This window comes from Trichosurus vulpecula, chromosome 4, assembly GCF_011100635.1.
Source record: "Trichosurus vulpecula isolate mTriVul1 chromosome 4, mTriVul1.pri, whole genome shotgun sequence".
Classification (NCBI taxonomy): Eukaryota; Metazoa; Chordata; class Mammalia; order Diprotodontia; family Phalangeridae; genus Trichosurus; species Trichosurus vulpecula.
Window position 1 is genome coordinate 101,748,620 of NC_050576.1, and position 24,927 is coordinate 101,773,546.

The 24,927-nt window shown below is 44.0% G+C and overlaps 1 protein-coding gene and 1 long non-coding RNA gene across 2 annotated transcripts in view; one reads left to right on the plus strand and one right to left on the minus strand.

Moving 5' to 3' along the window:
• Positions 1-24,319, minus strand: part of LAD1 (ladinin 1) — a 33,904-nt gene extending 9,585 nt beyond the window's left edge. Inside the window, exons 1-5 of the mRNA XM_036756807.1 lie at positions 24,120-24,319; positions 6,265-6,402; positions 4,014-4,953; positions 2,865-2,969; positions 624-667 (exon numbers count right to left, since the gene is read on the minus strand). Coding sequence (XP_036612702.1) covers positions 624-667; positions 2,865-2,969; positions 4,014-4,953; positions 6,265-6,402; positions 24,120-24,157 — 1,265 coding nt within the window. The 5' untranslated portion in view covers positions 24,158-24,319. The remainder of the gene's footprint in view (positions 1-623; positions 668-2,864; positions 2,970-4,013; positions 4,954-6,264; positions 6,403-24,119) is intronic.
• LOC118848071 lies at positions 7,683-20,074 on the plus strand. The gene is made up of 2 exons (XR_005010237.1): positions 7,683-7,734; positions 19,996-20,074. It is a non-coding gene; the product is annotated as an uncharacterized LOC118848071 (long non-coding RNA).
• Positions 24,320-24,927: the final 608 nt, after the last annotated feature.

Sequence of the window (24,927 nt, forward strand, 5' to 3'; positions counted from 1 at the left end):
CACAGCGTCTTGGTTAGTCTTCATAACCTCTATAAATTCTAGCACAGTTCTTATACATCCCAGGGCCTTAATAAATGCTTGTTGACATTACTGAAGTTTATTCAAAAAGAATTTCAATGATTTCATTAGTGAGAAAATCAGGGAATGCCTAAGAAATATACTTTCCCTTCAAAGTGTTCTCAGAGAGAACAAGCAGGTCCTCCCCTGCTCATTCTAGTCTGAATGGACCGCTACTCAGATCCAGGGTGGTCATTCTTGTGTTGCTATGTTCCACGGTATTCTCAAGGAGCCACCATTTACCTCTTTTATCCTGTGCTTATTCTGTGACCCTTCTCAAATGCTATCCAACTTTCAAGGCCCAGTTCATGTTCCACCCCTGTGCCCAAAGTCCTCCCAGAACATGCCAGCCTACATTGACCTCTCACCTTCTGTGACTTCCTTTAAGGTTTATTCCCAGAATCCCTTCTTTATCACTGTGAGCTTTGTCTCTCTAGATACATTGTAAAGTCCCTGAATATAGGAGTCACATCCTGGACTTCTCTTATAATCATATACAGAGCTGGGCACAGAGTAAGTGTTAAGTAGATGTAAAAGAGAGGGGCAGACCCTCCCCAAACCCTTACCTACGGGTAAACGTTGTCTCTGGGTTTTCTTTCCTGGTGTTCATCTGAAAAGAAAAATAAAAAATGTTAGTGGGCGAGCAGCCCACGGAAGACTCGCCTTAAGGGGTATGAGTCTCAAACCTTTCCATCTCTGGTAGCCTACCTCTTATTTCCATTACCTATGCATACTACCTCTTTGTTGGAAAGAAAGAAAAACCTGGCTAAATGTTCACAAAGCTTAGCGGGAGAAGCAGCTTTCATTGCCTCCACCTGGGTCCTAGGCTAATTAGAGAGTGAGGTTATAGGCCTTGGTTGGAGCTCAGGCAGTAAGGTGGTGCTGGGAAAAAGTGCTGCTGCCCTTACTCCTTACCTTCCTTGGGTCAGAGAGAGTTGTGTGGTACCAGGTAGGAGCTCTGTGTGTGTTGGGGTGGAGGAGAGTTCTGCGGTGGGGGTTATAAGGTGGAAAGGATCAATGATTTATTTAGAGGCCATCTGGGAAGTATAGGATATAGGGTGGGATTTGTTATTAGCTATAATTAATTCAAGAATTAATAATCCAATTACAGATTAAATTATCAAGCTTGGTTATAAATTATAAAATAATACTTTAGCAAACAAAAATTATTAATGATAATACTTGACATTCATATACTACCCTAAAGTTTGTGAAGCACCGTGCATAATCTCAGTCCCTCGATAAACCAGTGAGGTACCATAGGTACAACTTTACAGATATGAAACTGAGTCTTAGAGAGGTTAAGTGACGTTGTCACCGTCACACAAACAGTGGGTGGGATTTGAACCTGGGTCTCCCTTCATTCTATGTCTGACAGTCTTTGTACTACCATACACTTTCTCATAAGGTACAAGTTGGGAAATATGTGGTAATAGGCATGGGTTATATGATGAGGTTTATATAGTATGAGGGAGAGGGAGTCATGGCTTAGGAATTATATGGCTGTATGGTCCAGGTTGGGAGTTCTGTTATGTAGTGAGGGTAGGAATTGTGTGGTAAGGCTTAGCCTCAGGGAATTATGATTCCTAGAATCATAGGATCATAGATTTAGAGTTGATAGGACTTTAAAGGGCATCCAATCCAACTCTCATTTCACAGAAGAGAGAACTGAAGCTCTGAGAAGTCCAGTGACTTACTGAGGCTCATATATGCAAGTGAGTGTCAGAGGTGGCCTGGTGTGGGTGACAGTCACATTGCATATGGTGGGAATTTGGGGTAGGGATATGGGACTTGTTTGTCCTTTATTTTCTAAGAGGACCCATGACATCACAGGCTGACGTCTTGACTTGTGTGTGAATTGGACTGAAGTGAAGCAGAGTTGCACAAAGTTGTCAGCCTCACTCTCTCTTCCAGAGTTATCACAGTCCAGTGGCAGGACAAAAGTGAAGATGGTCCCAGGAGGCAGTGGATAACCTTGGTGTCTTCAGTGCCTGGCAAGCCTGCTTCAGCCGCCTTCATGGTTGTTGTAACAAATTGTTCTCATCTGCCCATTCCACCAGGCAAGTCTTCACATGACTATAGGTTTAGAGGCCACTTATCTCAACCCCCTCATTTTATAGATGAGCAAACTGAAACCCAGAGTGATTTCCAGACGGAAGATCTTTGAGGTGAGGAGTTGAGAGATGGAGGGAGAGAGAGATGGGGGGGGGGGGTTATGTGATAAAGGATAAAGTCAGCCAGACCCACATCAGCCACCCCCAAATGGGATCTGCTTAGCAACTCTGCCCTTCCTCATCAGGTGTGGCTGCCTGTGTTAGAAAACCCTGTACTTATCACTCAAGTGCCAATTTGGCCATTTAGGACCTCTGGGAGCAACTCATTGCTCATTTCTATTTACCTTAGTTTTTTTCTTTTCTTTTCTTTTCTTTTTGGTTTTTTTTTTGGAGGGGGGAAGGCAGGGCAATTGGAGTTAAGTGACTTGCCCAAGGTCACACAGCTAGTAAGCATGTCAAATGTTTGAGGCTGGATTTGAACTCAGGTCCTCCTGATTCCAGGGCCAGTGCTCTACTCGCTGTGCCACCTAGTTGCCCCTATTTATCTTATTTTTAAAGGGATTCTAGCCCTTCCTACAGTTGCCCAACTTTGTTCCCAACTCTCTCCCAACAGGAAGGTTTTCTTTGACCTTAACCTAACTCTATTGTGCTATTAAAAGTACCCATTTGACCCAGCTTCATCCACCATGCACGTGGAGACAAGTGGTCTGTAACTCTCTGGTATAGAGACTTTCCTCTCTCCCCGACTCTCACCCGAAAGGAGATGGTCCTGGGGCTGGAGCGTTTGAGGGAACTGCTGTAGGTGGCCTGGCTTGGAGAGGTCAGTTCTGTTTCTGTCTCTTTGCTTGGGATCCGCACCTGGAAGAGAGAACAGAAGGTTTGTCTGATCCTAGGGCCCTACTGGACCCCTGTCCCAGATCTTTGAAGCCTTATGTGTGTGCAAGATTGGGTCCCTACAGGGACCCTAGATTTAGCTGAATCCCTGATCTGGTGAGGAAAATAAGAAATTGTGGAGTTTGAAGATGAAAGGGAACTTAGAGATTACTCCCCATTGATTTCCTAGTGATGATAAAAGGGAGAAGTTTAGGGAGAATGATGTAGTGGAGGTGGGAGAGCTGTGGTCCAGGGTGCTCCCACTCTCATCCCCAGGCCAATACTCCTCCAAAAGGGGCAGTGAGCCACTGTGGGATGACCAGCCTCCAGGGCATGGGGAAATTACAATATTATCAGGTCATTAGGAAGACCTTTAGGTGAAGGTGCTCCTAGGTCACAAGTGCTTCTGGCATCAGGGTAACTGTTGGATGTTCCAGATGGAGTCGATGTAGAAAGCCTCAAGGAGAGGGGAGTAGCAGACTCTGGGGTAGGCCCACTCTGCAGCCAGGCCCCCTCTGAATTGTTCTGTGTCCCTTCCACATTGAGACACTCTCAGTCCATAAGAGTCTCTTCAATCCTCATATTGGCTTAGTTTAAAATGTAGTGTAATCTATGTTTTACTGTATTTTTATGTATTTTGTTTAATATTTCCCAATTTACATTTTAATCTAGTCCAGCGGCTGAACTCAGTGCATTTGGTACCTCTTCTCTAAGAAACATGGAGGGGAGAGAGTTCTCTAAGACCAGACCCAATCAGTGATGTCTGAAAACCCTTTCAAGGATTCCAAAGGCCTCTGAGGGAGGATTAATGAACGAATGAATGAGTGAGTGAGTGAATGAATGAATGAGTGAATGAATGAATGAGTGAGTGAATGAATGAATGAGTGAGTGAATGAATGAATTTAGCACTTATTTAGCGCTTACTGTGTGCAAAGTATAGTAATACTGGTTGAAGTCAGGGCAGGACAGGAAGTTATGAGGTGAAGGTGGAGGATGATGAATGGAAGTAAGGACAGAGGTATTACCCACCTGCAGGGTGAAGGGCTGGAAGCGAGAAGTCACTGCCTGAGGTTCTGACTTCCTCTCCTCTCTAGGTTCCTCTGAAGAGGGGGACTTCTCTGAAGCCTCCCTTATTTTCTGCTCCTTCTTTTCTGGTACATCTCTCTTAGAGTCCTTTTGCTCTTGAGCTTGAACTGGGGGCTGCTCCAGGTCCAGCTTCCTTGAGGCCATTACTTTTTCCCGAACTGTCCCCTTCTCTGGGGTCAGTGTTTTCTCCTGAGCTGATGTCTTCTCAAAAGCCAATGCCCTTTCCCGAGTGGATAACTTTTTTGGAGTTAAGGATTCCTCAGAGACTGACCCTTTTTCTGAAACTAATACCTTCTCTGGGTCTGATGTCTTCACTGAAGTCAATATCTTCTCCCCAGCTAATACCTTCTTTGGGGCCAATACTTCCTCAGGGACCAATGGCTTTTCTGAGAATGATGATTTCTCAGAAGCAGATATCTTCTCTGAAGTTAATTTTTTCTCTGGAGTTGTCTGGTCCTGGCCTGGTGTCTTCTCTGAACCTCTTCTTCTTTCTGTAGCTGTCTGGTCCTGGGCTGGTGTCCTCTCTGGCGTCGACACTGTCCTTTGGTCCGGTGTCTTCACATCCTTTGTCTCTCCTCCTTCTGAACTCTCCTCATCTCTGGCCCAAAGTTCCCTCTGCTTCTGGCTCAATCTTCGTCTGGTTGGAGGAACCACATCCTTCTGGGGCACTGGAGGCTCCTGGGTGCCTGACCCTGCACCCTCGCTATCTTTTTTCTTCTCTACCTCTGGCTGCTCCTGGATGGTGGACTGGGAAGCCTCCAGGGCTTGCCGCCGAAGCCGCCGTTCCTGCCTTGTTCTTAGAACTGCCTGGAAATTCTCATCCTCTTCCTCTTTGATGGAGGAATGACGCTTGGGAGCCTCAGCTTCCTCCGGGTTTGGGAGCCTGTAAGAGAGGAAGAGGGGATACTACAGACAACTGGGTCTACTTCTTGTTCCCTATATATGGACTTCTATCTCGTTTATGTGCCTTTGTTCCCTATGCCTGGAAATCTCACCCTATACTTATCTACTAAGCTTTACCCTTTGCTGTATTCAAAGCACAATTTGGGTGTTCACTCTTACAGGCAGCCTTCCCTACTCATCCTGATTGTTAGTTTTCTTTTTACTACAACAACCCTGAATTACTTTGTATTTACTTGGTATATATTTTGTATATTCTTATCTGCACACATGTTTCTCCCTAGTAGAAAAGAAGCTCCTTGAGGGTAGAACAGTTTTTTCCCCTCTTCGTATCCCAAGAGCCTTGTACAGTGCTTGGTACATAGCAGGCACTCAATAAATTCTTGAATTTAATAAAGTGGTTTGGGATGAGACTTATGTGGGATGGAAGTTATGTGATCCCATGGGAAACTGACAACTGTAGACTTACCACTGGGAGCAGCCTCAAAGAGCACCCAATTCCTGTTTTTCTAGATGAAATTGTAAAACTAAGGAGAGACTGGTTAAAGTGACTTGTCCGAAGTCAATCAGTGACATAGCCAGGCCCAGAATGCAGGGCTCCTGATCCTTATCCCTGTACTCTTTTCACTACACTGAGATTTTTGTAATTGGGTCATTTTCAGTTGTGTCCTACTCTTTGACCCCATTTGGGCTTTTCTTGGCAAAGATACTTGAGTGGTTTGCCATTTCCTTCTCTGGGAAACTGAGGCAAACAGGGTTAAGTGACTCACCCAGGGTCACAAAGATAGTAAGTGTCTGAGGCTGGATTTGAACTCAGGATGATGGGTCTTCATGACTCCAGGCCTGATACTCCAACCACTGTGCCACCTAGCTGAGATATTTTTGACTTTACTCTTAATTTTCAATTATGGAAAAGGAAGCAGTTTGGGATAAGATGAGGAGGGGTTCTGTGGAGAGCCTTGGGGCACATTTTCATCACATCAGTCTCACCTCCTTGCTTCCCTCTCTCCTCCCTTAGCTGGGTCATAGATTCTTAACCTCAAAGAGCTAGGGTTGGAAAAGACCTCAGAGGGCATCTAGTCCAAACCTCTTCTTTTAGGATGAAGAAATTGAGGAGCAGAGCGGTCAGTTGCTTTAGATCACACAGTCAAAGGCACTAAATGCCAGAGAGGGATTTAGACCCATCTTCAGACTCCAGAAGCAGTCACCTTTCCACTGCGATTCAGAAGGAAGCTGACTCCCTGCTCTCCTCCTCTCCTCCTCCATCTCTATCCACATGAGCACAGACACATACCTCTCCACTGACGGCTGATCTCCATTGTGGGCAACCTTCGGGGCTTCATCATCTGTGGTTGAACTCAGATTTCGGTGCCGCCGGCGTCGTTCTCGCTCTTGCTCCTCCTCATCCTCCAATGTCCTTTGTCTTGCCAAGCTGCAGTTTGGAAGAGGGAATCAAGGGAGATGAAAGAGGCTTCAGACCACATGAGATGCCAGGTTTGTAGGTTTTCGGGGTAGCCCAGTGGGAAACCCAGTAATAACTAGTTCACGTATAGCAATTGATGGTTTGCAAAACACTTTAAGTACGTTTTCTCATTTCATCTGGAGTCAGAGGGGACCTTATAATCTAACCCCTAATTTGACAGAGCAAGAAACTGAAACTGGAAAAGGTTAAAGGTCTTGCCAAGGCAAAAGACATAGTGGCAAAAGCAAAATTTGGTCCCAGATTCTTTGACTGTAAAGGCAAGGATTTTTCTACATGAGCATCCCAGTGTTCCCAAAAGGCAAATGTTATTATGCCATTTTACATATGAGGAAATTGAGGTTAGAGGGGTTAGGTGATGTGCCCAGGGTCATATAGTTAGTAAGTGTCTAAGGGAGAAACAGACCAATGTTTCCTGGCCCCAAGTCCAGTATCAGGTCCACTCTCCCAGCATCTTTCAAATAATCTGTGACTATATTTTTTGATTCTAAGGTGGTGAATAAAGATAAAATGATCTCTGGGCATCTCTACCCATAAGTGATCAGGATTACAGCTACGTTGAGGAGAGTGAGGTCAGACTTTACACAGAGAGAGCATCATTGTTGAGCATGGTTAAGTAATCAACTTTTCTGCAAACCATGGGATCCCAGAATCCTGGAATGAGAAGAAGCCTCAGAGGTCATCTAGGCCAAACATTATGCAGAGTGAGGAAAGCCACTCGTGAACAATCTAGAGAAATGATCCTCAAGTCTCTGCCTGAAGTCTCCAACAATGACAAAACCACTAACTCCCAAGGTGGCAGTCCATCCTAACTCCAGACAGCTTTCAAAGTCTTCTCTTCCCATATATTTTACCTGTTCCTCTGAAAGTTGTACCCTCCTGGGACAAGTACGACAAGCCTAAGCCTTCTTCCTTATGACAATCTCAAATATTTGAAGGAGGCTATCATGTCCCACCCCTATTCTCCCTCCGTGAGTTTTCTTTTCTCTAGCCTGACATCTTCAGATCCTTATAAATGATTAAGAATAATTTAGTAGGGTATGTGTGTACATGTGCATATGTGTGTGTGCATGTTTGTATGCATGTGCATGGAGCGGGGTCGATATAAGAAATAATTTAATAGATTTTTTACTTATCTAGTACTTTTCAGGTTACAAAGCACTTTCCTTCCAATAATATGCAGTACCCCTATAAGGGAAGTACTGCAAGTAGTATTATCTCCATTTTACAGATGAAAGCAGTAAGTTCCTGAGCAGTTAAATATTGCCCAGCATCATACAACTGGTAAGTAGCAGAGTTGGGATTCAGCCTGTCAAGAAGCATTTAGTGTTTATCATGTGTCAGGCACTGTGCTAAGAACCAGAGATACAAAGCAAGTCAAAAATCTGGCCCCTGCCCTCAAAGAGCTCACGTTATAATGTGGGAGACAATTTTTGCTATTGAGTTATTTCCAATTCTGTGTGACCCCATTTAGGGTTTTCTTGGCAAAGATACCGGAATGGTTTGCCATTTCCTTCTCCAGCTTATTTTAAAGGTGAGGAAACTGAAGCAAACAGGGTTAAGTGATTTGCCCAGTGTCACACAGCTAGTAAGTGTCTCAGGCTGGATTTGAACTCATGAAGATGAGTCTTCCTGATTCCAATCCCAGTGTGCCACCTAACTGCCCCAGGGGAGACAATATATAAGACATATACATAGTAGATGGAAGGTAATCTGAGAGGGAAAGCACTAGCAGCTTGTTCTTCCAACTCTGATCCCAGGCTCTTTTTCTTTTTTTTAAACCCCTTGATGCCTTTCTAATCAACTTTCTTTTTACTCTGTGATTTTACAATAATCCTCTCTAATATAGGAGATGATAGTGTGGGTGAGTGGGCCTTGATGGTGCATTTGGGAGGAATTTCCTCAGGAGGAAACTTTCCTCTAGGAGAAGGCTATCCAATCCCCCAGGGAGGATTTTCACTAGAATATTGTCTAGCATCTTGTATTTGTGAGGTCACCTTTCTTTTTTTTTTTTAAATCAAAGTCTGGAACTTTATATCAGATTAAAGTTAATCTTATTAGAATCACCCTATTGTTAGAGCTTGTCAAGATCTTTTTGTATCCTGGGTTGGTCATTCAGCATGTTATTTTTGTCATCTAAAAACTGGACAAGTGTTCCATCTGTACCTTTATCCAAATTATTGATAAAAATGTCAAGCAGCACTGGGCTGAGGAAAAATTCCTGCTGTACTCCCCTGGGGGCTCCAAGCTGACATTGACCCACTGATGATTCCTTGTTGAGTACTGTCACCAAAGATTTACTACATTCTCACCCAGAACACTACATTTTGTCCATCTGGACACCCCAAGAGGTTTTACCAAATGCTCTGCTGAAATCTAAATACACTCAACTTGGAAAATTCCCTTCATAAACCAATCCCTCAAAAGGAGAAATTACCTTAGTCTGATGTGGCTTGTTCTTGTTTAAATCTATTGGGTTTTAGTGACTAGTTTCCTCTTTCATTTTTAAATTTTATATTTATTCTGAACATAAATGCCAAAGAAAATGGGCATTTCCAAGTACAAAGTAGAATAGAAAAAAGGGGGATTATACATGAAAATTACAGATCTCTCTTATGTATAGCTTGCTTTTCTTTTCAAATATCTAAGTTCAATCTTTAATTTTCAAAGCTATCCTTGTCTAGGCTTCTCTCTGGCATTTCTTTTGTTCTCTTCTCTGTGTGTTTTTTTTAAGATGCCACATCAATCTTTTTTATTCCTTTTTTTCTACTCCTTCTACCTTTTTTGCTATCCTTATCACTCCTCGCCCTCCCACCCTATCCCACCTCCTACTAGAAAAAGAAAAACAAAGCCCTCATAACAATATGGATAATCAAGCAAAATAAATCCCCAAATTGGCCCTGTCTGAAAATGTATATCATATTCTGTATCTTTCTTTAATTTCATTTTGTCTCAATTACATGTAAAAATAAATTTTAACATTTATCTTTTAAAATTTTAAGTTCCAAATCTCTCCCTCCCTCTTCTCTCCCCTCCTTGAGAAGGCAAGCAATTTGCTATAGATAATGCATGTACAGTCATGCAAAACATATTTCCATATTAGCTATGTTGAAAAAGAAAACAGACAAAAAAGAAAGAAAATGAAGAAAGTTTTTAAGAAGTATGCTTTGATTTGCATTCTAACTCCATTATTTTTTTTTTTTTACTAGAGGTGAACAGCACCCTTCACCATAAGTCCTTCAGAACTGTCTTAAATCATCATATTGCTGAAAATAGCTGAGTTATTCACAGTTGATCATCGTACAATATTGCTGTTACTGTGTACAATGTTCCCTTGGTTCTGCTAACTTCACTTTGCATCATCTCATATGAGTCTTCCCAGTTTTTTTCTGAAAACATCTTGCCCATCATTTCTCATAGCACAATGGTATTTCATCACAATCATACACTGCAACTCGGTCTCATATTCTGTGTCTTGAGTCTGTCATCTCTTGGTCAAGAGATAGGTATCATCAACTCTGGAATGATAGGTGTTTATTATAACAATCAGATTTCTTAGTCTTTGAAGTTGTTTGTTTTTATAATACTGGTACTATACAAATTCTTCTGATTCAGTTCACTTCACTCTGCATCCATTGACACAAGTTTTCCCAGGCTTCTCTAAAACTGTCCATTTTATCATTTCCTAAAGCACAATAATATTCTATTGCATTCACATAATAATTTTTTTTTTTACAATTCCCCAAATGATGATCACTCCCTTAGTTTCCAGCTCTTTGATATACTACTAAACAAGCTGCCATAAATAATTTTGTACATCGAGGTCCTTTTCTTCTTTCGCTTCCCAGTTCTAAATGCTCATAAATGTCCTTAATTATGTGTTCTCAAATTTTGCCAGGAATAAAAGACAAACTCATTGCTTATAGCTCAAGACTTCATGGGGTTGTAGATTGGACTTGGAATCAGAGAGACCAGAGTTCAAATCCGCCGTGGATATTTTCTAGCTATATGACTCTGAAAGTTTTTTTTTTTTTAAATTATCTCTGCTTCAGGTTTCTTATTTGGAAAATGAGAGAGTTGCACTTCATGGCTTTGAGGTCTCAGCCAGCTGTAGGTCTGTGATCCAATACTCCACAAATGACTTACCCAAGGTTACATGACAAGTTAAGTGGCAGAACCAGGACTTGAACCCACGTCATCTGATTCCAAGTCAAATCAACAAATATTATTCAAACATTTCCCATGTGCAAAACACTAGGCAAAGTCCCAGGAAAGATATAAAGTTTAGCTAAGACATGGTGCCTGTTTTCTAGGAGTTAACAGAGTGAGAGAAGGAAGAGGGGAAGGGAGAAGAGGAAGAGGAGGAGGAGGAAGAAAAGGAAGGGAGGGGTGAGGAAGAAGAGGAGAAAGGGGGAGGGGAGGATATGTGAAATTTATATAGCTCTTAAAGATTTACAAAGTATTTTACCTGTATTATTTCATTTCACATGACAATGTTGAAAGGTAGGTACTACGATACAATATAGAACCTAAGTTCCTTGAGGACAGGGGCTGTTTTCTTTTTATCTTTGTATTCCCGCTGCTCAAGACAGAGCCTGAGGAATGGTACATGACTAATAAACACTTGTGGAATGAATGAATCACCATTTTCACAAATAAGACACTGAGATTTACAAAGGTTTAGTGACTTTTCCAAAGTCCCATAGCTGCACACAATAGTATTCATTAATTGCATTAGAAAGTTACTTAAAAAAAAAAAGACCTATGGGAGCGGGGAGGTCATTAATAAACAGAGAGATAAAGGGAGGTTTTCTGAACAAGATGGCCTTTGATTTGGGCTTTAAAGAAGATATAGGAGTTCAACTGGCATAGGGGGAAGGGAGATCATCCTAGCCGTTGGAGACAGCCTGAGTAAAAGCATGGAGGTGTAAAGAATGCAATCTTTGATTTCATGGGGACAGAGAGTCATCCTGTTTGGCTGGAATAGGATGGGAATTTAATTACATGAGATAACATTAGAAAAAGAGGGTAGGAATAAGTCATGAAGGGCTTTGAAAGTCAGGCAACATAGTCTGAACTCTATTTGGGAATCCATTGGAAGCCACTTATGACATTTTTGAACAGAAAAGTAACATGGCCAGATATTTTTGTAAGAAAGATTATTCTGGCATCAGTATGAAAAATGGATTGTAGACAGGGATCAAGATGTATGGGGGGGGGGGGGGAACCTATAAGAAGGCTATTGCATTTCACCAGGTGGGTAATATTAATGGATTGAACTGGAGGAGAGAGGTTAGAGAGGAGGAGGCAGATATAAGAAATGTTTCTAAGATAGAATTGGCAAGGCCTGGTATATGAGACTGCCTGTGAGAGGAGAGGAAGAGGAAGGACACTGAAAACCTGGAGTATATACAGAAGAAGGTGCCAAGGACACTGACAGGAGATTGTGCCATGCGATGATCAGCTTAAGGAGTGTTAGCCTAGAAAATCCAAGATTTTGGGGCAGGGTGGGGAATGGGGCTTAATGATTATCACTAGCATTTATTGGCAGACAAGTAGAGAAGTGAATAGAGCACTTGACCTCAAGTCTGGAAGACCTGAGTTGAAATCTTTCCTCAGATACTTACCAGATATGTGAGCCTGGGCAAGTCTCTTAACATCCATCTGCCTCAGTTTCTTTATCTATAAAATGGGGATAATAATAGCATCCACTTCCCAGGGTTGTTGTGAGGACAAAATGAGATAATATTTGTAAAGTGTTTTGCGAACTTTAAATTGCTATTTAAATGTGCTAGCCCAGGGTCACACTGCTAATAAGTGTTTAAGGCAAGATTTGAACTTAGTTCTTCCTAACTCCAAGTCCCACATTCTAGCCACTATGCTTCATAGCTACCATGGTGATTGTCATCAATTAGCAGGTCCGTCAAGTGGCGGAAGCAGGATTGACTTTTTCTACTTGCCTCCAGAGGTGCAGAACTAGGAACAATGGGCAGAATTCCAGTCAGATTTTTGTCTCTGTACAAGAAAAACCTTTCTAAGAATCAGAGTTGTCCAAAAGCAGAAGAAGCTGCTGCTTTGACATAGCGGGTCCCACATCTCTTCATGCTATCCACAATGATAGCATAAGAGGCTAAGCCAAAAGCTTTGCTGAAATCTAAGTATTCCGTGTCTGTAAGTATTTCCCCAATTATCAACCTAATTCCTATCCAAAAAAAGGAAATAAGGTTATTCTAACATGACCTGTCCTTGGTAAAGCCATTTAGGGTTTTAGTACTAATAGCTCCACCTTTTAAATGCCCACAAACCATCCCTTTAATAAGGTATTCTGGAATTTTGCCAAGCTAAAAGTTAAAAGACCTCACTGCAGGTTTCCAAGCATTGACTTAATGGCCACTTATTGGGAATGGGGTAGTAAGGATTTCTCTTCATGTTGGCCTAGGTGAAGGTCCTTCCAAGTCCAAGATGCTGGTTTAAGACAATCTGAAGTTTATAAATGCGGGATAGTGGATGAAGAGTGCTCATGTGGATGAAAGCCATAGACTGGAACTGGAATTTCAAAGGAAGAGCAGCTTTGAAGGAGAATAATAAGCTCATTCAGAGATATGTTGAGTTTGAGTTGCTGATGAGACATCCCAGTAGAGATGTCTTATAGCCAATTCAGGATATGGATCTGGAGTTCAGAAAAGAGATCAGAACTTTTAGATTTGGGAGTTGTCTGTGTTGGGGTTGGTAGCTGAAATCCTGGGAGTGAATGAAATTCTCCAAGGAAGAGAGTAGGGATAGAGAAGAGAAGGGAAGGGGAGGGGAGGGGAGGATAGGAGACGGGAGGGGAGGAGAGGAGAGGGGAGAGGAGGGGAGGAGAGGAGAGGAGAGGGGAGAGGAGGGGAGCAAAGAAGTACCTAGGAGAAGTAGGAAAACATGATGTTTTTGAAGCTGAGGGAGAGAGTGATTGCCCAACAGGAGTGGTCAAGAGTGTTAAACGTTGGAGAGAAGCTAAGGAGGATGTTGACTGGAGAGGGGAAAGGCCATTGGAATTGGCAATTATGAGGTCATTGGTGATTTAAAAGAGAGCAGTTTCGGTAGAGAGCAGGAGCCAGCCATCTGGCAATCAAGGGGTTGTGGGTAGTGAGATAAAAACAATAAAAGAAAACTTTTTCAAGAAGTTAAGGCAAGGAAACAGAACAGTATCTAGAAGGATTAAAGGGAAGGCTTTTTTTTAAGGGCTAGGAAAACCTGGACATTTTTGAAGACAGATAGGAAGGAATCGGCACAAGAATTACTTAAAATACATGGGGGGAAAGGACAAGGTGATGGGAACAAGGTCCTAGAGGAACCAGGAGCAAATGGTATCAAGGGAACAAGTACAGGAATTAACTTGAATAAAGAGTAATGATAGTTGCTCCTTCATGCTTTGCCTGAAGGAGGAGAGAACATAATAATGCTAAGAAAATTTAAGGAATGAAGGATCAGAGACTGGGCAAATTCACAGGTAGATGAATTTTTTTCTTTTTGAATTTTCTTTTTTATTATGAACTCAACAATCTTGAACATATATGAACATTTCAGTATGCAAAGGACTAAAAAAGTCACAATAACCTCTTTTTGCCTCAATTTTCTTATTTATAAAATGGGTATGATAATAATGGCATCTACTTCCTAGGGTTATCGTGAGGACAAAATAAGGTTTTGTATGTAAGGAGCTTTGCAAACCTTAAAGTACTATATGAATGCTAGCTATTACATGAAACCATAAACTACGGTTACATAGTTTTTTAAATGTGAATTAAATTTAGCACAATAGTGATATGGTTACATTGCTTATACTACCTTCTAAATTTTTTCTCTTATGTATTTTAAAAATGCTTTATTAATGTTTCCTTCTTTCCTTCCTTCTTCCCTCCCTTCCTTCCTTCTTCCCTCCCTTCCTTCCTTCCTTCCTTTTCTTTCTTCTCTTCTCATTTTCATTTTCTCTCTTCCATCCTTTTCTTTCTTCTCTTTGTTTCTCCTCTCTTCCTTTCCTGTCTTCTCTTTCTCTCTTCCATCCCTCCCTCCTTTCCCTCCCCCCTTCATTCTTTCTTTTTTCCTTCCTTCTTTTTCTTTTTTGCTTTCCAGCCTCAATCTCAGTAAAATGAAAGGTTAGGTCATTTGTTGCATTACAGAAGGGGGGCAGTAGTTGGAAGTAAGAAGTGAGAAGAAAAGATTTGGAAGCACCCCTGTGGGCTATGAGCTAAGGAACTGATAAGGGAATAGTAGAAGGCCTGGCCGATATCTTTGAGGTCCCGTCTAAGATCATATGCCATGAATCACCAGTGGGCAAAGGCCAGTGCTTTTCCACTGCCGCATGTTGCCTCTGATGTAGAGGAAGAGGAGAAAGCCAAACACAAATAACATTATCTTGTGTTGTGCTCACTGCCAAGAAACGCTGCTGGAGTCCAGAGGAGCAAGAGGTCACTGAGGACTGAGCAGGCTCAGTAGAGGTTTGGGGGCCACAGCATGGAAGGAAGAACTGAATGAGGGATAGGACTTTGAGAAGCAGAGATGGGACAGTGGGAGTGATGAGAGTATTCTGGGGCAATCGAGGTTGTAGGCAAAGGTAATGGGTGGGAGACAACTTTCCTTGACATGCTCAGATTGGAGAGATAAGGCTTGCAGAGGTAAGGCAGATTATGGAGGGCTTTTCCCTGAGCCACTGACTTTAGCTCTCCCAACAACCTCACCGAAATGTGTCCTAAGCCCCTGATTTGGGAATGAGGAGGGAGACTTTCTTTCCTCTTGCCAAGAGGAAAGGGGTGGGGAACCAGCAGCTTTGAGGCCACATGTGGCCTTCTAGGTCCCTGGGTATGGCCTTTTGACTGAGTCCAAGTTTTGCAGAAGAAATCTTTTTATGAAGGGGATTTGTTCTGTGAGGTCTGGATTCAGTCAAAGGGCCGCACTTGAGGAAGTAAAGGGCCACATGCAGCCCCAAGGCCACAGGTTCTCCACCCCATGTGTATTTAGCACCTATTCTAAGACCCTGCCCCTGCTGCCTTTCCTCAACCCAGTTCTCGATCACATTTCTCTCATTTCTCCCCTCCTTAGTTAAGATGCCCACATTTCACTAGCCGTATTCCTGATAAATCTGAGAATAAATCACATTTCTTTAAGCTGAATCACCTACAAAGCACATTTGAGAAGCTTGTGATTCGCTCTAGTGGACCAGTGATAAAGCCTGCATCCCATCTCCTGACAGAAGCAATGGACTCCAGGTACAGTATGAGACCAACATTGTCAGTCATGGTTGGCATGTGGATTGTTTTGTTTGACTCTGCTTATTCAGAACAAGGGAGGGCTTTTTTTTCCTTTTTTTGTGGGGGGGAGGAGGGCAGGGCAATTGGGGTTAAGTGACTTGCCCAAGGTCACACAGCTAGTAAGTGTGTCAAGTGTCTGAGGCTGGATTTGAACTCAGGTCCTCCTGACTCCATGGCCGATGCTCTACTCACTGTGCCATCTAGCTTCCCCGAAGGGAAGACTTTTTAAAAATAAAATTGCAGGTAGGAATTGGTGAGGGAAAGAGGATAGAGATAAGAAGGAGGAGGAGGAGGAGGAGGAGGAAGAGGAGGAGGAGGAGAAAGTCATTGAAGTTTGGGGGATTCTTTATTCACAGAAGAGAAAGACAAGCAGGGCAGCTTTGAAATGATGTTGAATTTATTATATATTTAAAAACAAGCTCTACGTAATAGAGACGGTTTCTTATACATTCCTTTGCATATGGAAGGGCTTACATTTATTGGTCATTTTCAAATTAGAAGAACAAAAAATAAAAACTATAAGACAGCAAAAAATAGAAATAAAAGAATCCTGAAGGTGCATCTTTTGTCAGGTAGAGAATCTTTCTTCAAATTCAGGCTGCAGGATTGGAGTGGAAGCTGGAGCGGGGGAGAGAAAGAGAGACAGAGACAGAGAAACACAGAGCCAGAGATAGACAGAGACAGAAACAGGCAGAGAGAGACAGAGAAGGAAAGAGAGAGCCGCACACTGTCCTGGGAGTAGAGTTCTGATCCCAGTACTATCCCTAACTAATTTTTAGCAGGCAGTCACATTCCCTTTCTATATCTGGAAAAAGAGGACCACTAAGGACCTTCCTCAGAAGCAGTTGCAAGACTCGGGGGGTCAGAGAACTAGACCGGGAGTCAGGAAGATGAGCTCAAATCCCATAGTCACTTAACCTCTCACAGCCTCAGTGTCCCCATCTATAAAAAGGAGGATAATAACAGCACCTAGATAAAATGAGATAACATTTTAAATCACTTTGCATACTTTAAATTAGGTGCTAGCTATTATTAACAATAATAACAGCTTAAACAACTATATAAAGGCTAGCTAACGATACTACAGATGAAGAAACTAAGGCTGAGAAGGGGAGAGTTCCAAGCTAACTTTTTGAGGCAGGATTTGAAACTCAGGTCTTCCTGACTCCAAGTCCAGCTCTCTGACCAACTGTGCCACCCAGCGGCCACCACCACCATCATCATCATCATCGTCACCGCCATCAAGCTCTTAAGTTCTATGATAGGAATGCCACACTCTTCTGCAGCAAATACGTATTAAGTTTGCCAGGCAATGGGAGGACAAAGACAAAAAGGAAATAGTCCTTGCTCTCAAGAAGCTGACATTCTATCTATCTGTAAATTCTTTATAAATACAGACAGCCCCGCCCCATTGTTTGCCTAAGGCAGACAGTAGCTCCCTCTCAGCCTCCTAGGGACTCAGACCAAATATGCAGGCCTTTTTCAGCTCCCTGTCTTACCTGCATCACAATTCCATAAAAATGTGGGGGAATCAGAGCCTCTCAGGTCACCAATGGTCATTGTGTCCCTCCTTCTGCCCTGAAACAAAAAGGTTCTATCCCATGCCATGGAATCTGCCTTCAAAGTTCTCCCATTGTCCCAGGAAGGAGATGCTTCAACTCTCTCCTTGGGACATAGGTCTACTCCTCTCCCTCTTTCCTTCCTCTGACAGCCAAGGAGAGATTTCCTAAGTCTCACCTCAACCCTCTCCATTACAGCTTGGATCCATCCGTCCTTGTCCATTTCAGCAGCTGGACATGGTCACTATCATTTCATCCCCGTAAAACACTTTACATTTGAAGGGTCCTTCAGGGATTGCCAAGGGCTTTCCTCCCCATTACCTCTCCCTGCTTCCTTATACTCACCCTGTGAGGTGAGCAATTATTGACTTAGGACTCTGACCTTATTGGTGGAGGGAGTTCCTGGTGAGGACATTCCCTCTACCAAAACAGATTGACAACTTCTCTGCAAAGGTAGATGCTTCAGTGGATAGAATGCTGGACCTAGAGCCAGGAAGACCTGAATTCAAATCCTGCCTCAAACATTTATTCATTATGTGACCTTGGGTAAGTCATTTCTCCTCTTTTGGCCTTAGCTGCCTCACCTGTAAAATCAGGATGACAATAACATCATCTATCTTGATGGTGTTGTGAGGATCAAATTTTATATATATATATAGATGTGTGTGTGTGTGTGTGCACGTATACATACATACACACATACACACATATATATGTATATGTATACATACGTACACATACACATTTACATTGTTCAGTTAAGCGGCACAAATGTTAACATCCCCCCTTTACAAATGAAAAAACAGAATCAGGGAGATTGCGATATGCCCAGCCAGTAAGTGTCTGTTTCTGGACTTAAAAACCAAGCTGTCTGTCTCCTAGTTCAGGGCTCTTTTTATTACCCCACAACTGTCCATCTTTGGACAATTCATCTCTTTCTATAGCCTGGAAGATAGGAATTAGGTAAGGTTCTGTCAGGCCCTGTTGTTGAGTCATTTTTCAGTCATGTCTGACTCGTCCTGACCCTATTTGGGGTTTTCTTGGCAAAGACACCGGAGTGGTTTGCCATTTCCTTCTCCAGCTCATTTTACAGATGAAGAAATTGAGGTAAATAGGATGAAATGACTTGCCCAGGGTCACACAGCTAGGAAGTGCTAGGCCCTGGTGGTGAGGATTTATGAGCTGCTGCCTCCCTTGAACCTTTAGTTCCCACTGAGGTAAGGGCCAGATCTATGGATCTCTCTGCACAAGACTAGCTGAGGGCCAAATGCTCAATAGAAACATTCCTCTAATGATGTTTTGAGCTAGTCTCCAAAAACCTGAAAGATTATTAATGCAGCTTCAAAACCAAACTAGACCCTGCACATTCATACATATCCAGGGAGAATCTTCTCCATGATCCGTCTTCTTTCCTCCAGACTAAGTAACTCTTAGTTCCCTGGACTTGTCCCTGAGGCTTCTTTCTCAGCCACCAAGCCCCCTTTCTCAGGCCAACTCTGGCTAAGAGGGATGTTTCCCAGGCCAGAGGTCATTGCTCATTCTAGGAAGGACAATGACAAGCTGGAGAGGAGGAACAGACCAGGACAGTGAGAGGACCAGAGAACATACCATTTGAGGCTGAGATTTTGGAACTGGTGATATTTAACATGGAGAAGAAGAGGCTTGGGAGGATATGATAGCTATCTTCCAAGGACTGGAAGGGATGGCAAAGGGGGAAAAGGGTTAGGTTGAGTCCACTTGCCCCCAGAGGGGGGAATCTAAGCAATGAATGGAAGAAGCAAGGAGGCAGATTTTGGCTCCATATAAGGAAAATCTTCCTAAAAATCGAAAGCATCCAAGTGTGGCAGTAGGCGGTAATAGGTTCCTCATCACTGGAGGGGGGAATTCTATCTGAGTTTCAGTAGGTCTAGATGGGTTCCTTTCAACTCGGATTCTGAGACAAGACTTCCTCTTGAGAACAGAGCTAGCTACGTCAAGGGAAAACCCTGCCACTGTCCAGGAAAGTCGCCTTTCCCAGGACTGAGTTGGACTAGAGTCTTCAAGGCTCCTAGGCCCTGAAAAGCCCCACTTCCCACAAGTTCTCCTCCCTAACTGAAGTAGCTTATTTATCCAGCCTCCCCTGGAGCCTTATATGGCATTGGTTTCTTGTTGATCAGAACCTAATAATGAATCACTCTGCCTGGCTAGTCCTAGTCATCTAGGCCCAGGACATCTGCAGCTCCTATTCTCACTTCCCTAGTCTTTGCTTTCATCACCCACTCAGGGGCATGTGCAGACTGATAAATACTGTTCCCCTCTATAAGAATATGAGCACCTTGAGAAAACAGGGAAAGGAACCTACATGCACAAAAATATTCATAGCGGCTCTTTTTGCGGTGGCAAAAAATTGGAAATTGGGATGGGAGGGAGAAAAATTTGGAACTCAAAATTTTGTTAAAATGAATATTTGAAATTGTCTTTACAAATAATTGGAAAAATAAAACACTATTAAAATTAATTAATTAATGCATTAATCTAAAAATATGAGCGCCTTGAGGGTAGGAGTGGCCTTTGATCTTTTATTTGTATCTACAACCCTTGGCACAAAGCTTGGCACATAGTAAATACTTAATACATTGTTGTTGTTTTTAATTTATCCATTCCTCCCTCCTGTGTCCAGCCCTGAAATCACTGGCTCCCTTCTTCTTTCTTCTTCCTAGCAAGATGCCAACCCTAGGAAAAGCGTGATTCCAGAGATGCTATAGACCTGAATAAAAGGAAATGGCTAAGACTCTAAAACCTCTCTGTGCCTCAGTTACATCAAGTGGGCATGTTGGATGAGAAGATCTCCACGTTGTATGCATCTGGCTTAGTGGATGGAGCCCTGGGCCTGGAGTCAGAAGGACCTAAGTCAAGCCCCATCTCGGATATTTACTAGATCTGGGATTCTGGGCAATAAAGCTTAACCTCTAACTACCTCGACTTTTTTATCTGTAAAATGGGAATCATAATAGCGCCTTCTGCCCAGGTTCGTGTTAAGGATAGGGTGAGATGATGTTGTCAGGCGCCTCGCAAACCTTGAAGCATTATAGGAACACTCTCAAAGCTATAATACGCTGAGTGTGCCTCTGCCGGGGGTGAAGAAGCAGGAGACCAGACGTATCTGGCTGGCAAATTAAGAGGCCAGGCAGGGCCCAGCCTGGGCAAATAAATCAGGGCAAGACTCGAGCTCCCATCACAATATTCAGGCCAATGATTAACCCAGAGCCTGGACTGCTCCGTGCCAGCCTCTCTCGGTTCCCTTTATGACCCCCCACGGACCAGCCTTGGCTTCTCCTGCCAAGGTGAGAAGGGAAGGAGGGGCAGAAATAGCAACAGGGCAGCAGAGGAAGCAGCGAGCAGGAACATCCACAGCCAGGCCTTGATGGAACGTGAGGTTGGTCTGTCCTCCCAGAAGCCTCTTTCCCAGAAACACTGAATGCTCTCCACCCCCCTCCAACCCCTTCTTGCTCCATCCAGTCCCAAGATCTCACTCTATCTTCTGAGACCATCCCCACAAGGTCCTGTTTAGGGTCCCCAGCAGCTGGCATAAGATAGTGATAAGAATATTGGGCTGGGAGTCAGAGGACCTGGCTTTGCTAGTTACTACCTATGTAAGCTTGCGTAAGTCCTTTGATATTTATGGGTCTCAGTTTTCTCATCTGTAAAAAAGAACGAACTGATCTCTCTAATTCAATTTAAAAAGCATTTATTAAGGTCCTCTCTATCTCTAAATCTATGATCCTATTAGCAGTTAATATCTGAAGATGCAGCTAAGACCTTTGTCCAGCTCCAGGGTGGTTTCCCCCTTGTCCTCTTCCGAAATAGGCTTGGGCTGTGGCTACACTTGCCCCACCCTCCGTCCTGCCCCACCCAGCAAAGAGCTGGGGGCCCTGCAGAACAAGAGGCTCGGGTTACGGTGATGGGTGACTCACAGATGCTTCCCACTGCTTGTTTTTTTAATACAACAAGAAGCTTCTCTCTGCTTTAGGTGTCTCATTCGGGTGATGATGGTCCACCAGCAACTGCCACTGCCCAGAGGGGGACTGGCTTCAGGAGGGGATCTAATTCCTTAAGGTAGGACAAGGCACAGTCAAATGTAGTGACTGCTAAGCCTGTTATAAGGAAGAGATTCCTGCGCGTTAGTCACATTCTGGAGCATGGAACTTTCATTGAAACAAATGGCAGTCTGACAACAAACCCGAGCCTCACCTCCAACCTTTTAAAGTCCCCATAAGTATATACACATGGGCTACGTGATAGTTGGAAAATATTGGACTCAAAGTCCATGCACCTGGATTCTTGTCATGTTCTGCTACTAACTATGACCTTGGGGCAAGTGACGTAACTTCTGTGGGCCTCAGTTTCCTCATTTGTAAAATAAAAGAGTTATACTAAATACCTTTTAAGGTCCTTCCCAGCTCCAAATACTAAAAATTAAAGTAATTTTACCTCTTAGAGCATCAATTTCCCCAACTATAAAATGAGAGTAACAATACATTGCCTACCCAAGTTTTGTTTAGTATAAAATGCTTTTTAAAAACTTTGAAGTGTTATATAAACTGAAGCTATCAGTATTTTTATAAATATATTCACACATGTAACACAGAACAATGTCATTGAACTGGAAGTCAGGAGACCTGGGTGCTAGTCCTGAAAGTGCCATTAATTAGCCCCGTGATCTTGGATAAATCTGTGAACTTCTCTGGGCCTTGGGCTCCTCATTTGGAGAATGAAGGGTTTGCACTAAATGATCTCCAAGGACTCTTTCTGACTTTAACCTTCTAGCATAACTTTTCTATATGTATGTACATTGGGTCACTCCTTTCCCACACATAATATAGAGGGCGGGGGAGAGAGAGAGAGAGAGAGAGAGAGAGAGAGAGAGAGAGAGAGAGAGAGAGAGAGAGAGAGAGAGAGAGCACCATATGCTGACATACACACAGAGTCCAAGGCCATGGTTCCATTGGCCACACCCTGAGCACAGCCCTTTCCTGGGGCATCTCCACCAGCCCTGGCAGGCAGGGCCCCTTCTCCAGAGAGCTGGTTTCCCTCTTTTTGGGCTCACTGCCAGAATTAGGCTGGGAACTCCTGCTCTCCCACTTTCTAGAGCCCACCAGAGAGCACCTTCTGTATTAGAGTTTAGTAAGGTTAATGAGGGTTGGGGGTTGAAATTGGCCTCCACCCCCCTGAGATATTTGATGGCCTTTGAATTAGGGTCCTGAATCTAGTCTTATCAATGTTATTTGGGCTTGAAGGTCCTGATCCTTTCTGGGCCTTGAATACTCCTTCCCTGAGACCTTGTGGTATCGTGATGGAGAGAAAAAGAAGGATGTGATGATAAATTTCTGAAAGAAACAAAAATGTCAAACTTGACTGGGGAAGGGAACTGGGAGTCAGACAGAACCACCCCCTCTCATCTTCATTGACTGACCTGGACCTACACTGCCCCCCTACACCCCTAACATACACATCAACTTCTATCAGCCTATCTCTGGCTATAGTCCCAGGATCTGGAGGATCCCAGTTCTACCTCTGTTCCTATATCGCTGTGTGACCTTGGGCAAGTCATTTATGATATGTAGGTCTTAGGTTTCCCAGCCTCGAAGTGAAAAGGATCATGTAGATTAGTGCTATGATTGAACTGAAGATATTATATACACCTCAGCAATGGGGTGGGGTGTAGACCCAAAGAAGGTTAGGGAACCTATTGCCCATGCTCCTTCTGGTTGGAAATTCGTCTGAGCTCACTCTGACCCTGGTGTGACTTCATAATCAAAGGGTCAAGGTCCTGAGTCCTCTTGCCCTTTCCCCAGTTAGACTGAAGCCTAACCTGAAGCGTAAATAAGCTTCCAACTATGTGCCAAAGCTATGTTCTCTTCAGGAGAGGTTGAGGGACAAAACATCTATCTCCTAATACACACACACACACACACACACACACACACACACACACACACACACACACACGCACACACAGAATCTCTCCTTTTGGTCATCATGTATCCTAAACAATGGCCCTTATCTAACTCCTGGATTTTTAATTTTCAAAGCATCACTGTGTTCTGCCCAAGAAATGTGAAAATGAATGGGGTTCCACTCCCTGTAATGAAGTACCACCCTGAAGCAATCTGAGGCCATGAAGTCTAAGTATGAGTGACAAGGCCCTCCAACCTCCCTTCACAGACCTCCCCCTTGCTTGCATCCTTATTAGAAAACATTCAGACCATGCAGGAGGATGGTAAGGTTGGCTCAGCCCCCTGTAGCCCACAGCCCCTAACCATAATGGGAGGGGAGACAGGCTACTTGAAGAAAACCCACAGTGGGTCCCACACTCATGTAGGGAGGACCTAAAGTTTGGGGGCATCCCAATTCTGCTTTCCAGATGTGGGTCTGCAAAGCCTGGGAGAAGGAAGCTACAAAGCTGCGTTGGAATGCTATGTGTCTTATGGCAAATCGCTTTACATTTCACCCCTATAAAATGAAGGGTTTGGATTAGATCTTTTAAGATCTTTCCAGCACTGACATGCTAGGATTTTTCTACTCACTACTCAGGCAGGACAACACAGGGCCCCAGGGAGGGGCGACACCTGACCCAGAGTGCTGGATCCACTAAAGTGTGAAAGGGAATCTTTTGTCCAATTCCTTATTCCCCATCCCCAACTCTGGTCAAGAGAAAGGAAGAAATAAGAAGAGACAAAGTGCTGGGGGCCTCTTGCACACCCTGGAAACTTTTGCCTTTCTGGGAGGCAGGATTCCCTGCCCCAGGTCCCTTAGATCTCTCCCTCTGCCCAGATCCACTCACCTTGACAGGGCTGACCAGTTCTTCCTTTTAATAGACATTGTCCCGGGGGAGCTGGGGAGCTTCGTCCCGGCACAGCACCCTCCTCCTCCTCCTCTTCCTCCTTCTATTTGGCTCCAACCACCTCCTACAGGTATCCACTCTGTGCCTCGCCTCACCTGCCCCTGGGTCCCTCCTCCTCGCACCAGCCCAGTGCCCAGGTGAATCACATGGTCCCTTATCTCACCCCCCCCCCCCCGCGTGCTCAGACACCCCCTCTCGCTGGCATTAAGAACTCCAGCCTCTAGGTCACACCTCCTGGGGAGTGGACTCCCTACGCCGAGCAGCGCTGGGCTCCTTCGGACAGGGGGAGCTGTCCTGGGCCCTTGGCTCCAGTGGTCGGGAGATTCCCAGCCCGGGACGGTGCAGATAGACTCTGGGGACCGAGCTGGGGCTGGTTGGCTGCCCCGGGCGAGGGAGGGCGACTTCCTGCTCAGAACCAGTCAGACCAGCTGGGGCTCAGAGCTGCCTCCCCCTGCAGGTGGCGCGGGTTAATGGGGGGTGCCAGGAGAGCGGGGCTGGGGGACCAGTAACCCGAGGATCGGGGTCAGGCTGATCTCACCCTCTCAGCTCCGCTGCCGGTAAACCGACTTATCCCAGAGAAACCCAAGAGCAGGAAGTGAAGCGGAAAAGGTAGAGTGGGTACCGTAATGTCATGTCTAAAGCACGCAGCAGCACCCCCCCCCCCACACACACACCCAATTCCTTGGCTTTCGAACCCTTTCATTGAGCGGAGCATGCAAACAGCTTCCATTGCCTCCATCTAGCTGCG